General features: G+C 36.6%; 1 protein-coding gene, 1 long non-coding RNA gene and 4 other non-coding genes across 6 annotated transcripts; 1 reads left to right on the plus strand and 5 right to left on the minus strand.

The window, feature by feature from the left end:
* Window positions 1-3,798: 3,798 nt before the first annotated feature.
* LOC135644791 (uncharacterized) lies at window positions 3,799-7,830 on the minus strand. The gene is made up of 2 exons (XR_010498589.1): window positions 7,634-7,830; window positions 3,799-6,102 (listed from the first exon to the last, which is right to left on the minus strand). It is a non-coding gene; the product is annotated as an uncharacterized LOC135644791 (long non-coding RNA).
* Window positions 5,335-5,406, minus strand: TRNAC-GCA (transfer RNA cysteine (anticodon GCA)). Its single transcript has one exon. It is a non-coding gene; the product is annotated as a tRNA-Cys (tRNA).
* On the minus strand, window positions 5,725-5,796 carry TRNAC-GCA (transfer RNA cysteine (anticodon GCA)). Its single transcript has one exon. It is a non-coding gene; the product is annotated as a tRNA-Cys (tRNA).
* On the minus strand, window positions 6,835-6,906 carry TRNAC-GCA (transfer RNA cysteine (anticodon GCA)). Its single transcript has one exon. It is a non-coding gene; the product is annotated as a tRNA-Cys (tRNA).
* Window positions 7,831-10,987: 3,157 nt separating the features above from the next.
* Window positions 10,988-11,059, minus strand: TRNAC-GCA (transfer RNA cysteine (anticodon GCA)). The gene has a single exon. It is a non-coding gene; the product is annotated as a tRNA-Cys (tRNA).
* A 2,883-nt stretch (window positions 11,060-13,942) lies between these two features.
* On the plus strand, window positions 13,943-14,765 carry LOC135644528 (histone H2AX-like). Its single transcript, XM_065162177.1, has 2 exons — window positions 13,943-14,190; window positions 14,273-14,765. The coding sequence occupies exons 1-2, from the start codon at window positions 13,987-13,989 to the stop codon at window positions 14,492-14,494; spliced, it is 426 nt and encodes a 141-aa protein (XP_065018249.1). The 5' UTR covers window positions 13,943-13,986; the 3' UTR covers window positions 14,495-14,765.
* Window positions 14,766-16,004: the final 1,239 nt, after the last annotated feature.

Genomic DNA, 16,004 nt, shown 5'->3' on the forward strand with positions numbered 1-16,004 from the left:
TGTCCTTTTGTATGTTTGGTCCACCAACTTTGAAATTTACGTATACATCCCTTCAAATATTATGTTTCGGTGTTGCCCACCATCTGTTTGGGAACAACTTAAATACCAAACCATGCATAACCAAAACTACTCTCAAACAAGACTAATTGCCTTGCATTGCTTCGTGAATTATTTCTAACCTTTACTTGATATGTTCTAAACTTAATTAAAATATATTTACTATAATTCAAGATAGTAATTATATATTATCCCCTATAGTTAATTATGATTTACATCTTAATTATTATACTTTAAAAAATAGTATTATGTTCTTATATTTATGAAAGTGAGATATTTAACTCTGATTCTCCTTGTGTCATTAATTTCATCGTCGAAAAAAATCAGGTGCAAAAATACGTGAATAAAAAAAGGATAAAAACATAAATTTATTTTTTTTAATTATTAATTTTTTATAAATCTCTTTCAATTTCCTTTTGTCCTCCTCTTTCCAACCTGCTCGCCCATGACGAGCGGTGGGTAAGCGGGTGCGATGGGCAAGCAGGTGTGACGAGTGAGGGGGAAAATAGGTGCGACGGGCGACATACGAGTAGGTTGGAAAGAGGAGGGGAGGATGATGGGAAATCTATGGGTGACATCTGGAAGAACAAAAAGAAAAATCTCAGATTTTCATAAAAATGTTTTATCGTCATGTAAAGATTGGTACACAAAAACCTACGAAACTAAAAACTACATGTGAGATAGTTGTGTTACATAGGGAGATCGTATATCCCAGAATTCTTATAGATCTATGGGAGAGGATGAAAGAGGTCAACTGTCCTCATCTATAGCGATGATCCATATAACAGGGGCTACGAAGATGCTTCTCGAATCACTGTTCAAATCTCCATACGCCCCAAATAGGGGCCATTGGTTGATGAAGAGAATGAGAGAGAATAATAGGAGGTGACAGCCAAAAAAGCCTAGCCTATGGCCCTTTGGTTCTCTTATATTTATAGAGGCCTCCTATCAATAACCCTAATGGATCATGCCCTATTGGGTACTAGATCTCCATCCAACTACCTAAGTCTTTTAGAATATTAGATCTCTACATAATAATCTCTCATTGGCTCTTATTAGATCTTATTCATATTATCTAATAATTCATGGGCTTATTGGATATCCATTAAAATAGGCTCCAATAGATATTTCATACTCGAACCTCTACTTATCGTAACACCTACCATATGTATATGACCCTCTAGGCCTAATATCGAGCTGACCGTGAGTTATATCTGTCAGAATTCCTTATGGCTTAGTGAATTATTATCACCATAATAATTCACTCGACTCATCGACTATAGATGTACTAGGCCACTACATTATAGTCTCAAATAATACAGGGAATCCAATCATTTGGACATATTTGTCCTCAGTTACCATGTATCTGTAGTCTCTTATCTATCTAATATCTCAAAGATAATATACCAGCCATGATGTTGTCAGACCCCTATAGTTTCTACTTGAGTCTCGCTCTAATCGGATTCTCCGGAGAACTTTTTCTCTCTCAATCCGAATGACCTTGGCTAGGAATTTGTCTGAGCAAAAACATATGAGATATTCCTCTCATGACACCGAGAGCGGATGATCCTCTATCGACACTCAATAGCCCTCGTAAGGTTGGTTGTCACTCATGATAACTGGTTATATTAGATATAGAACTTCTAGATCCATAAGTCTGGCATCAAAGAGTGAAGTACTAATATAAGACATTCTTGGTATCTCAAATCTAAGGATTAGATACACCACTGAGACGACGAAATCGTTATTTGACAATGAGGTATCATTAACCATCCAACATTCTGTAATCAGATCAATCAATGAACTCATTCTCTAATGAGCACCTAAACTGTATCCCTAGTATCCCCACACGAGAAATCATGAGACCAGTCACCTCTATCATATTGACAGGTATATAGTACACTAGTATGTCCGGTTATCTCAATATATCGCTTTGAGTAACCTATGACCGAGATTATTTAGGGTTTTAAAGGAGAATTGATCTCATTATCGTGATCTCATCATGATCCGATTTTCCATATCCATACATAAATAAATACATACATACATACATATGTATATATGTATATACATGTATATATGTATATACATGTATATATGTATATACATGTATATATGTATATATATATGTATATGTATTTATATGTATATATGTGTACATATATATACAAATATACATATATATACAGTATGTATATATATGTGTGTATATATATATATATATATATATATATATATATATATATATATATATATGTATATATAAATATATATGTATGTATATATATATATATATATATATATATATGTATATATATATATGTATATATATGTATGTATATATATGTGTATGTATATATACATATTTACATACATACATATATACATATATACATATGTATATATATATACATACATACATATATACATATATACATATATATATATATATATATATATATATATAATAAGAGATATAAATAAAAATATAATAATAATAATAATAAGTAAAAAGAGTATGTACTATGTCATACGTGTCATTACTCACGTGATTGGATTGTAAAGCACCTATGATTAGCAGATGAGGTGCAGGGTTTATGGTCCCAATAGAGTACAAAGTGATGGATGTCAATGTGGGATTTTGCAACAACAACTACGAGCCTTTCGATGGGGTGTTGGGGATCTTGACCTGCGCGTTCTCGTTGGAGAGGGACAGTCTGCACTTGGACACGACGGGTGGTGGACTTCGGGAAGGAGGAGTTACAAGTTGCGATGGACATAGCAATGGATGAGCGGGTCCGATAAGTAAGTAGGTGTGGTAAGAGTGAGTGCAATGAGCGAGCAGGTTGGAAAGATGAGGGGAGAAAAAAATCAGTACGAGAAGTTTATATAAAACTAATAATTTAAAATATAATAAAATTATATTTTTATCATTTTTCATTCATATTCTATTTGCACATGACAACACGTACGATTTTTTTTCAATGTAAGAAGAATCGAAGTTAAATGTTTCACTTTCATAAGTGTAAGGATATGATATTATTTTTTAAGTATAACGATCGAGATGCTAATCATAGTTAAGCGGGTTGAAGAGTCTTGATAATTGATAAAAGTGATGAAGATAAGATTTAATACTAAACACTTGCTATCAATAGTACTTCAATTAGCATCTCAGTAGAGATGTTTTCGAACCCTCATTGATAAGTATATCAGGTAATTACTTACCCAAAAAAAAAAGTATATCAGGTAATGATTACTTAAGTATTCTATACACACTTGAATGTCTATTGTTTCTTTATTCGAATTTGTTAGTGACTCAAACTCCAACATCGTATCTGACCTGTATTGTTTGTCTTTTTTTTTCTTGTTTATTGTTTGGTACCTGACAAAAAAATAATTCGGTGGCTAACATCCAATATCACATGATATTATTAACTAATCTCGGGATTTGATGTAGTATAATTCGATTTGAGTTAGTGAATATGTGAAATTTCTTCGGATATTAATGCGACCATAACGATCTCGGAGTCATACTACTAAGGTGCATTTCAAAATATAAAAAAATATAAAAAAACTCATTTAGATAGTGCTTTTAATTTTACAACTAAACTAACTTAATAATTGAAAAGACTTATCAAGTACACCTAATATAATTTTACAAGATTCAACGTGTTTTAAATTTAATTATTTCTAATACTAATAAAAAATAAATACTTCAAGTAGCTCTGAATCAATATTCAATTCGAACAATCAATTCAATTCAAATAATTAGATTTTAAAATCCAAAAAATCTGCCATTCACTGTCATGTCCTTATCTGGCATTTAGAATAAATGCGCTTATTCACTAGATATGGATGACCACTAGCTGACCAAGGCACTTACAGGCAGAGGCAATGCCATGCTATGCTCTGACGGACGCATGAGAATCAACATCAGCAGCTTGTCACGGAGAAATAAGATAGGTTATGTAAATAATTGCTGCAAAAGTAAGGAGTGGAAGATGTCAAATTGAACAAAAGACACTTACCATTTGCTGATTATTGCCTAATTGTTAACCGATCCTGAACCCATGCAACATTAGTGGTTAAAATAACAATTAAATTACCCAAATAATCCTTCCAAAGAAGTTTCAAGTTCGTCCATGATCTCCAATTTGTGTCATGGTACTGAACTATCATATATTTTGCAGTTCAAATTTTCCCTTTGATTAATTTTTCCCCCTTATAACATCTTATCAAATGATGCCACGACTAATAGGAGTATAAAAAAGAAAAAGAAAAAAACTGACTACCACATTATAACATAGTAATCAAGCAGTGCCACATTGCCTCTTGAAACATCTTACTCAATCATACCATCATTTACAGAAAAATATATTTATTAAAAACAAAGATGGCTGCCATATAAAACATCTAAACCAAGCAGTGCCACATTGCCTCTTCAAACATCTTACCCAATCATACCATGATTTACAGAAAAATATATATTTAATGAGAACAAAGATGACTACCACATATAACATATTAAAAAAACAAACATTGATGGCTGAAATCCTTAGTATTGATACCATGATGACCATCATAACTAACAATCAATGAATAGGGCCACAAATAACATCTTAACAGATCATATCATGATTTACTGGAATATTGACTATGTCAATGACTTTTAAAAGAACTTAAAAACTAATATCATAATGTTGTGGTTCATTTGTGGTCAGAAACGTACAAAAACTACAAGTATCATGCCTCATTGTATCTTATAACATCTTACCAAACCAAACCATGACTTACAGAAAAATAGATGTATAATAAACAAAAATGACTGCCACATATACCTTTTCTTAAAAAAAAAATCACTTTTGTCTTTAAAACATATTACCAAATCATAACATGATTTATAGATAACAAATTTATAAAAAGACCTACATATAACTTCTTTATAAATACAACCATGTTGAATAGAAATACAAGATATTAACAACATGATGACCATCAAATAAACAAATGAAAATTGATTATTGACTAAAATACTTAACATCAATACCATGACTTACAGAGAAGTATATTTATAGAGAACAAATTGATTGCCACATATAACATCCTAGAAAAATAATATCTCTTTCTCTCTTATAATAACATATTACTGAATCATACAACGACTTGTAGAAAAATTATTTATAGAAAACCTACATGAGCATCATAAAAATCAAATGATGACTGACTGATATGCTTAACATAAATACAATGACGAGAACCCAAAAATTAAACAAGATAAGGGCCCAACCAGGTTCGAACCGGTGACCTATTGATCTGCAGTCAATTGCTCTACTACTGAGCTATGGACCCGTTAATAACAGGATCGATTTATGATTAAAAATATACAAACACTATAAATATCATACCACATTTATAAAGAACAAAATGATTGCCAACCAGATGTACCCTATGAAATATATTTATAAAGAACAAAATGATTGCCACATATAACATCCTAGAAAAATAATATCACTTTCTCTTTTATAATAACATATTACCGAATCATACAATGACTTGTAGAAAAATTATTTATAGAAAACCTACATGAGCATCATAAAAATCAAATGATGACTGACTGATATGCTTAACATAAATACACTGACGAGAACCCAAAAATTGAATAAGATAAGGGCCCAACCAGGTTCGAACCGGTGACCTATTGATCTGCAGTCAATTGCTCTACCACTGAGCTATGGACCCGTATGTAGTATGGTTTGTTAAATATTAATTATAATATATAATAACAGATTTTCCAGTTTCCCAGCAGAAGCAAATCAAGTTCCAAGGGTTATTTTTATTGATCTTTTCTTTGAACTGTAACCAATGAGCATAATAGTTGTACTTGTAACAACTGAGAAAATTTCCAACAGTTCTCAACATTATACTGACCTGTGAATTGTGTTGATTGTGTGACAGAAGTCTTTAGTCAGGTAAGACATAAGCATCATGCAATTCGTTCTTCCATCGATTACCCCTTATGTTACTCGTGAACTTGAGAAGAGCAGCCTGCATGTAAAGAAATGTCATTCTCACCTGATATAGAACGTTTCCTTCATGCATAGTGTAGAATTTATAGGGACTGAAAAATTGGAAGCTCCTGATTCTATTTTTGCAGAAGTCAAATCCAGATAATGCATTTACATTCAGACCAAAGAGAAACTCAAATTCTGCGGCTCAGGGGCTACATGCTGTGGATCCGCAGAAACTACCAGTAAGATTTGCGGTGGATCGGGTGGGGTTTCTTGGAGCTGGCAAGACAACTAATTCTGGATCATTTGAAGTCACGTATATGGCATGACTACCAAAATATGGCTGTCATGGCTCTTTCAGATGAAGCAGAACTGTTCCACATGGTCGCCACTGCTGCAGTTGTCAATGACCTGCTGAAGTAGAGGACATGGCGTTCTCCTTCCCCTTGAAAGCAAAGGTGTTCCACTTGAGGTGGTTGTTTAGAGGAACATGCATCTACTTTTTCTCTTTCAGTAATCCACCATCAATAACATGATTTATAGAATAACAGATTAATGAAGCAAGAAGTGATTGCCACATATAGCATCGTAACAAATCTAATCATGATTGACTGTAAAACTCATCAATGGATGTAAACTGCAAGCATCATGTCACATTCCCTCCTATAACATCTTACCACAACAGCCATGATTTATAGAAAAGATAAAAATTTATAAAGCTAGGGTGATTGCCACATAATAATCCCAAAAAGTACTAATAATAATAAGAAGGGCCCAACCGGGTTCGAACCGGTGACCTATTGATCTGCAGTCAATTGCTCTACCACTGAGCTATGGACCCAATTGTTGTCTGATTTAGCAGATCGTAATTAATTGCCCAAAACTAAACTGTCCTAAACCGTCCTAAATGTAACAAAATAGAATGATATACCTGGTCAGAAAATCTCACAAGTGTACCATTTGAGATGGACTTGATTTGGTACATTGAAATGCACAGGGAACAACTCTGGAGGTGATAGCACCGAAGCTTAGCGAAAAAGAGCATCCTATACCTTAAGCCAGCACTATAGCTGCCCCATGCAGATTTTGATGCAACAATCCGGGACTTAAAATTGTTAGTGTTGGGCCTTAGAAGATGTTTATAGTGAGTTCCTTTTACCAGATAGACAATTAATCGAGATCTTTAACCACATGGAGTAGGATAAAAGAATGAATGCTAATTCCCAATTATTAATCTGCAGTTTCCATTCCTCATAGCCCTATCCATTTCTAACAGATGTGGAGAATGAGACCACAGAGAAGCAAATGTACTTTTAATAAAGAAGCTTTAGCAGTAAAAATCCCCATGTCGTCATCTTAATTGATATCATCAGAAAAACTCCACAAGCAATCCAACTTGATAAGCTCCACCTAAACCAGGTTCCAGGATCATACTCTAAACCCTAATCGTGAAAAAGTAAGCCCTACACGATGTCCTTAATCCAAACACGACCAATGAAAATCCCTAAAGAAATAGAAATTTAAGCAAGAAAAGGAGGATGAACTCGGATGAGGGATGGGAGACTTACAAGAAGTCGTCGCAGGCGCCGAAGGTGAGGAAGTTGTGGATCTTCTCCGAAGATGGACCAGTGCCTGCAGAGGGCAACACCACCAGCAGCAGCGTAACAACGCCGTGCACCATCAGCGCCTACTGCACAGACATCTTTCTCTTAGGTCGCCTCCTCATCCGCCCGATCCTTGTTCGCCGTTCTCGTCGTCTGCGTCGAATCGAACTAGCGAACAAAATTGAGGAAGATAAAAAAGGGCCAAACGGCTTTATAATTAATATTATTTAATATTAACATTTATGTATATATAAGTGTGCAAATCACCTGTATCAAGTAGGACAGGGAACACTATTCGGCTACTCCAGCAGCTCCCACGCCCGCATTTTGTCTCGATAACGGCATCGGTGTGATCTCCCCAGACGGTGGATACGGCGTTTCCTGCGGGGCTCGAGACAGAAATGTTTCCGGCCAAGTGCGGCCAAAGATAACCGACATTTCACGGTCGGCGAAACTATTGCCGTAAAGCTTCCCGAAGAAAAAGAACGGGAAACTCTCGAACATGTGACCGTGAGTTCGCCTGGAGCCCACCTATGGGCATCACTGCTTCCAGTTACAAGGCGGGTAGCTTCTTGAGTAAATACAGTAATTGCTGGGCCAGAAGCCCACGTCAGCTCATGGCGCGAATCACACGCGAGCAATCCGAGCGTCCTCCTTTCCCGCCAATTGCCAAGCGACCAAATAACCAAACAGGGAACTGTTTGGTTGCCAAGAATCATTGTTAATAAGGATGTACTCTAAATCAAAGAACTTCGAGCTTACCTTGTCATTAGCAGGTGTCACCAAGCTTGATCCTGCAACTAGGATGCAATTTAATCGAGTTACAGGATTCAATGTCACTTGAAAATAATTTCAACAGTTCTCAACTTTATACTGACCTGTGAATTGTAACCTGTGACTTGTGCTGATTCTGGAACAGACACCTTTGGTCAGGCAAGAGTATTGTGGAATTCATTCTTCCATGGATTACACCTCATATTACACAACTTGAGAAGAACCCTGCATATAAAGAAATATCATTCTCACCTGCCATAGAATATCTCATTCATGCATAATGTTGAATTTATAGGGACTGAATATTAGGGAGCTATTAATTCTTTTTCTGCAGAAATCAAATCCAGAAAATGCGACTATGTTCAGACCAAGCGAGAACCTTTGAATTCTGTGGTGCGGCTTGTTGGAGCTGATAAGACAATTAATTCTGAATCATTTGCAGTCTTGGCATGCCTGCCAACTATCGCTGTCAGGGTTCCTTCAGATGAAGCAGAACTGTTCCACAAGGGTGTTTCACTTGAGGTGATAGTTTAAAGGAACATGCATCTGTTTCTTCTCTTTCAGTTATCTATCATTAATAGACTGAAGTCAAATTTGCAGGTCGACAAATGTAGAGAGTAGTATATGTACATCAGCATATGACCATACAATAAAACAACTGTGCATGCATATCTTGTATCCATATCCTATGTTATAAGTGAACATGATTTACAGAAACAATTAAGTAATCTTAGCTTCAAGATATCAAGGATAAGTGATTATACGTAAACTTACAACATTTGCAGGTTGGCAAAGGTAGGAGCAGGGCCTCGAACTGCAGTTCATGCCGAGGGTGAGAGGGATCTGTAGGCTCTTCTTGAGTATGGAACAGCAGTTCAGAACTGCTTGGCTGCAGCTTTGGTACTGAAGGAGCACTATCTGAAGGGCCTAGAAATCACAGCAGTCAAGGCACGATTCTGCAAAGTATTGGATCAAAGTCTGGATTGAAGCTTAGAGATATCACATGAGGAACTTATAACTGTTGAAGAAGGACCAATCGGCAGTTTAGGTTCTCTTGTAGTTGAGTTCTTGGCTCTGGGTGGCCTTCTTGACAGCAAACTAATGGTAAACAAATCTTTCTGTTGAAGAACTAGTGACAGGTATGTGAAGTTGTGATTCATAATTACTGATTTGGTATCTGAAATCTATGCAATGGTGGAGACCATGTTGACCATGGATCACCAATCCATCATTTACCAGAAGCTGGCTTAATACCATCACATATTGCAACAACTGTCTGACATCCTCGGACAGACGAGAGAAGCATTTTGAAATCATATCTCAGGTAATATATACAAGTAATTCCTTTCTCTTTTTTTTGTGTAACATAGACAGAAAAGGCCTTTTTGTTCTCTTAGCAATTTAACATATTAACAAATTAAGCCATAAAGACCGGAATAAAGAATGAAGTGATTCATAGTCACTGACTAATTACTGAATTCTTTGCAACACCAGCAGCCAAATCAATATATCTACTGAATCAGCAAACAATCAGTTACCAAAAGTTGGCTTAGCACCATTACTTATCACAACTGTGTTTAACATCCTTGTACAGACAAGACAGGCACTTGAAATCATTTTTACGGAAAACTACACAAAGTAATTCTTTCTGACTCCTATTTTGTTGAACATAAGTAGGAAGTGGCTTTTATTATCCTAGTAATGTAGAGAATAGTATATGTACTTTAGTGCATAAGGTAAAAGGTAACTGTATAGTATCTTATATATTGACTAATAACTATAAAGAATAAAAGGTTCATTGTGATGAAAAATGAATAAAACTGAAAGTATCATGCTGCATTGCCTCTTAAAACATATTAACAAATAAGACCAAAATTTACAAAAAGATAACAGATATAAAAAAATGCTGCTGCAAATAACATCTTGACAGGCCAAATCATGATTGAATGGAAAATTATGCAAATGATTATCAAAGAACAGAAAAAATTCGGTTGAGTGATCATCGATGCATGTAAACTGCAAGCATCATGTCACTGCCACAGATAACATCTTAACAAATCTAACCACCATTGAACAAGAGTTATAAAGCTAAAGATCTATTGAAAAAAAAGTGACTGCTACATAATAACACACTTAAATAGGGCCCAACCAGGTTCGAACTGGTGACCTATTGCTCTAATAACTATAAAGAATAAAAGGTTCATTGTGATGAAAAATGAATAAAACTGAAAGTATCATGCTGCATTGCCTCTTAAAACATATTAACAAATAAGACCAAAATTTACAAAAAGATAACAGATATAAAAAAATGCTGCTGCAAATAACATCTTGACAGGCCAAATCATGATTGAATGGAAAACTATGCAAATGATTATCAAAGAACAGAAAAAATTCGGTTGAGTGATCATCGATGCATGTAAACTGCAAGCATCATGTCACTGCCACAGATAACATCTTAACAAATCTAACCACCATTGAACAAGAGTTATAAAGCTAAAGATCTATTGAAAAAAAAGTGACTGCTACATAATAACACACTTAAATAGGGCCCAACCAGGTTCGAACTGGTGACCTATTGATCTGCAGTCAATTGCTCTACCACTGAGCTATGGACCCCTTTGTTAATTTGATTATGCCAAAATGTTTCTATTTGTGCATAGCCCATGACATATTTGATGTTGATTAATTTGGTTAACCATAACAAACCAAATTTCAACAAGGATATGATTGCATCATCTACCTTACACCATTTTAAGCCATTGCTTTGATGGATTGAGATATAGATGGATTTTGTCATCCAGGTGTAAAATGGTTAACAATGTTTTCAACCTTGCAAGTGATTATTAAAGAATATTTAGTGCATATTCATCAATGATATGGTTTAGAAAATTGCAAGGCTTATTCTCACTTACCTTTAGATTTTAGAAACTTATACGTAAGAATGAAAAAACAGATGAATTAATATACAAATAAAAAACTAAAGAAAAATTTGTAAAATAACAGAATATATTTCAGTTTGATCAATAATAACATGCAAGTACCAAAAGAAATTGGATTTTGGTATGTGCTCATCTAACAAGATTTGATTAGAGAATCATTATGATATTTAACCAAATCAGTGTAGCTCATAGTTCCATACATGAATGTTCCTTAAACCTTTTGCTTTTGTGTTAGTTTGATATATAAAAAAAGTTTAAATCATATGAGTTTTGACTCATTAAACATTATGCACATATGTAGACTATATTTAACAGAGTTCTACTTCAATTTGGAGTCTATATGATGTTTCTGATACAATGTGGTTGATGTCGTGATACTCTCAATAAGATTCTGCACACACAACACACACTCCCTCTACCTATATATGTATATATACATGATCAGAACTTGTTTCTAGTGTCACAATAGCTCAATGTAAATATAAGGATTTACTGTTTAACTTGGAGCAGCTAATTATGTGGGTTCAAATAAACTTTTCCAATATCCAATTCTAAACTACGATCTAGGTAGTTAGCTTTCTAAATAAAGTTTGTTTTCCATGTCTCTTGAGAAACTATGCCATCTGATACCCATAATCAGAGGTCCAGGAGAGATATGTTAAATACATTACCCAAGTGATTTAAATCGTCCCTTAGTTATGATACTCATGTAGATGGTTTATAAAATCATGACAAATTAAATATATATGTATATATACTTAAAATAGTAAAAAAATTAGATAGCCAAGGATGAAGCTGATATGTTCTACTTATACTAGAAGTCAAATACATCTCCCTACTCTTGAACAACAGGGAACACTCAACAGTTCCCAATAGTTGAGTTGGATATTGCTCGGCCATGTTGGGGAAGTTGCCTAAGTGACTCTTTTGATCATAGTAGCTAAAAAAATGAAGTGTGCAAGTCTCACAATTTCATTTGGGGATAATGGGGAACAAATTTCAGAGTCAAATTTCAATTAGAATGGTGGGCACCTAGTCAGAGAAGTTAATACTTGTACTACTTATGATAGATTTAACTTGGTACATTGAAATATACAGAAAACAAGCACAAAGGTAATAGCACTGAAGCTTAGCCAAAAGAGCATTCTAATTTTTAAGCCTAATGAGGATAGCACTACTGCTTCCAAATTATATCCCGGGCAAATTTTGATGCAGTAATCCAGAACTTAAATCTGTAACTGTTGGGACCTGCAATATGTTTATGTTGAATTCCTTCTACAAGATACACAATCCATTAAGATTTCCATCCATGTGCAGTAGCAGAAGAGTGTGCATGCTAATCCCTAAATACTAATTCGCAGCTTTCTTTCACCCATAGCTATCTTAATAAAGAAGCATAAGGAGATAAACAATAGGAGGCCACAGATTTCGGAAAACCTAATGCCCATGTCATCATCTCCAATGATATCGCCAACAAAATTTCACAAGAAATCCAACTTGATAAGCCTCACTTAACCAAACTCCAAATACATACTTATCTACTAAACCCTAATCACGAGAAAGATAGCCTACACATACACTCCTCAATCCGAACTCGACCAATAAAAAAGCCCTAAAAGATGCTCTAGTGTAAGCAAGAAAGGATGGGTGAGGGGCGACTGACGGGGAAGCAATCGTAGGCCCCGAAGATGGGCCAGAGTCAGTGAGGACTACAAGCGCCTGCTGCACCGCCATCTTAGCCTTCTTCTTTCTCCTCCTCCTCCGCCCGATTCCTTGCTCGCCCTTCTCGTCGCCAATCGCGTCAGATCGAGCAAGTGGACAAAACCGACGAAGACCGAAAAAGAAAGCCAAACGTCTTTAGGATTTAATATTATTAGTAGTAACAACTATGTGTATAAATGTCGATGGATCATTTTAGTAAGTACATTGTGATGTACGCTGAGAAAGGCATTCGGATCACCTGTCTCAGTGAACCAGGGAGCTTTATTATTCCTGACGAGTAGCTATCCACGACAGTATTGGCTCCCTGACATCTTCGCTTTGGTGTGGCGTGGGACTCCTCCGATAGTGGAGACACTGTTCCCTGCTTGGACGGAGACGGGATTGAATCACACTTTACGAGGCCTCGTTAACAGTCGAGGGAGAATGCCGAAGTAGGAATGAGGACATGGAACATTAGTGGCGCAGTTGACCAGTTTTGTCACAGACGACCGTAGTACCATGAGGGTCAGGTGGAGCCCGCAATTGGGACCCTCAGTGCAACCATTCACAAGTCAGGTAACCAGTGGGCAACTGAAGACTCGGTAACTGCTGGACCCGATGTCCACCTTCGCCGTTGGCGGGAATCACACGCTGGCAATCCTTGCGTTCTCCTTTGCTTCATCCACCAAACAGCTAAATAACCAAACAGAGAGATGACGCGTCGGTTCTATGGTGGGTCCCAATTTGTTAGACCAATACAATTGACTTTTGTATGCTTGGTATCTCAACCGATTCACAGGAATTGTGCCAACCCCACGCGTTGCTCGCCTCCTAAAGAAAGCGAGTGAAACAAAAGAGAAACGGGCAGAGTGAGAGAGAGAGAGAGAGAGAGAGGAGAGAGAGATGAGCTCAACGGGGGGCACGGCTGCGAAGGGCGGGAGGGGGAAGCCGAAGGCCTCCAAGACCATCTCCCGCTCGCAGAAGGCCGGTCTCCAGTTCCCCGTCGGGCGCATCGCCCGCTACCTCAAGGACGGCAAGTACGCCGACCGCGTGGGCGCCGGCGCCCCCGTCTACCTGTCCGCCGTCCTAGAGTACCTCGCCGCGGAGGTATAGATCTTTTAATAACGTTCCGAGCTTTTTGCTCTCCTTGATCGTAGGACGACGCACGCGAATTCATGCTTTTGCGTAGGTTCTGGAGCTGGCGGGGAACGCGGCGAGGGACAACAAGAAGAATCGGATCGTGCCGAGGCACATACAGCTTGCGATCAGGAACGATGAAGAGCTGAGCAAACTCTTGGGGACCGTCACGATTGCTAACGGCGGCGTTTTGCCCAATATTCATCAGACGCTGCTGCCCAAGAAGCAGGGGAAAGGGCAGGGAGAGCTTGGATCTGCTTCACAGGAGTTCTAGGCTCTTGGTGGTTTTGCGAGTCTGCTGATGCTTGGTTCATTTGGACTGTGTGCGGAAGGTGATGGATGAAAGGGTAATGGTTTTGAATCGTGTTAATAGTTTTGGTTTCGATCATAAAAAAGTCGCCTTTTCTTTTGCTTGATCCTTGAAAACTAGTAATGCTTATGTTTCCGGTATGTCTCTGATGATAAAAGTTGTGATTTTGGGGGTAAATGGCTAATGTGGACTTCATGATTATAAGAAAAATGACCAAAGAAATTTGCTGCTTGCAGATGCTTTTAAAGAGACACTGGTTTCAAAATGAAATATTTGAAGGACTATTTCATTTTCCGCTATCTTTCGTGTCAGTCAGGGAAATTAAAATTTGATTAGGTGATGTTTTTGTGCGATTGGAAGTTGTATAGTTCCTCTCCCCTTGATATAATTGAAGATGAAGAAAATTATGCTCCATTGAGCGATATAGTGCTGATAGTTTGTAGCATTGTTCAAGTTGGTATTGCATTCTTTGTTTGGTACATATGATTGAGTGTATTTTGTGTGTGCGTGTGCATGAGCGTGTGTGTTTGTCCATCCACTCGTATGAGCATGTTGTACCTGCATCTTTCTTAAGTAACCCAATATGTTGTAGTAACCTACTGTTGTCAGTTGTCCATTGGCTGGCTTCCAGTCTGGTTTACAAGTGCATCTGGTGAGCTCTCTTTCCCTCAGACATTTTAGCTTTATTCTTATGTTTGACATTTCACTTTCCTAGACTGCCTGCCAGTTGTTGCATACGAATATGTAGATTTGTATTTGTTATAGGTTCTGAGGAGAAATGTATGGCATGCGATATATTTTTTTCTGAATTAGGCCTTTTGAATGGAAAAAAATTATTGTAATGGCACTGTGTTTCAATATCTAAAGAACAATTAGTGGCGTCATGATGCTTTGCTAGGATGATCAAATTAATAATGGTCATCAGTATCAGGTTCTTAGTTGAAAGTTGTTTTGTTACTCAGGAGCTGGATGATGTTCGAGGTAGAAAGACCAATTAGTTTTCTATTTAGAAATTTCACATTCTCTTTCTCAATATTGATGCATTTGAGGAAGAAGAAAATTATGTTTGTTTGATTATAATAGTGCATGATGGTTAATAGCAACAGAATAAATTACTTTGATTGGAATGTTGGATAAAATACAACCTTTCACAAACTACTTACTGCTCTTCAGTGTTTTGTTCAAGCTTAAATATTTGATATTCTTTGGCTGGCTGAACAGTTTCTAAAAAGATGGTTTCCACCAATAGTCCAATAAATACCTGCAACTTTGCTGAGGAGATTGCTTCTGGTTGATGTGGGGCGCACTGATACATCTATAAAGTGAAGTTTACTTTTATTTCATTATCTCTTTTTCTTCTTGGTCATATCATTTCCTGTCGGACTTGTCCACACATTTTGGTGATATAGGCATGGTTTGAAATGTATTGTACCTGAGAAGTATTGGCACACACCACTATTACTTGTTTCAGGGA

The sequence above is a fragment of the Musa acuminata genome, chromosome BXJ3-8, assembly GCF_036884655.1.
Source record: "Musa acuminata AAA Group cultivar baxijiao chromosome BXJ3-8, Cavendish_Baxijiao_AAA, whole genome shotgun sequence".
In the NCBI taxonomy this organism is placed as follows: Eukaryota; Viridiplantae; Streptophyta; class Magnoliopsida; order Zingiberales; family Musaceae; genus Musa; species Musa acuminata.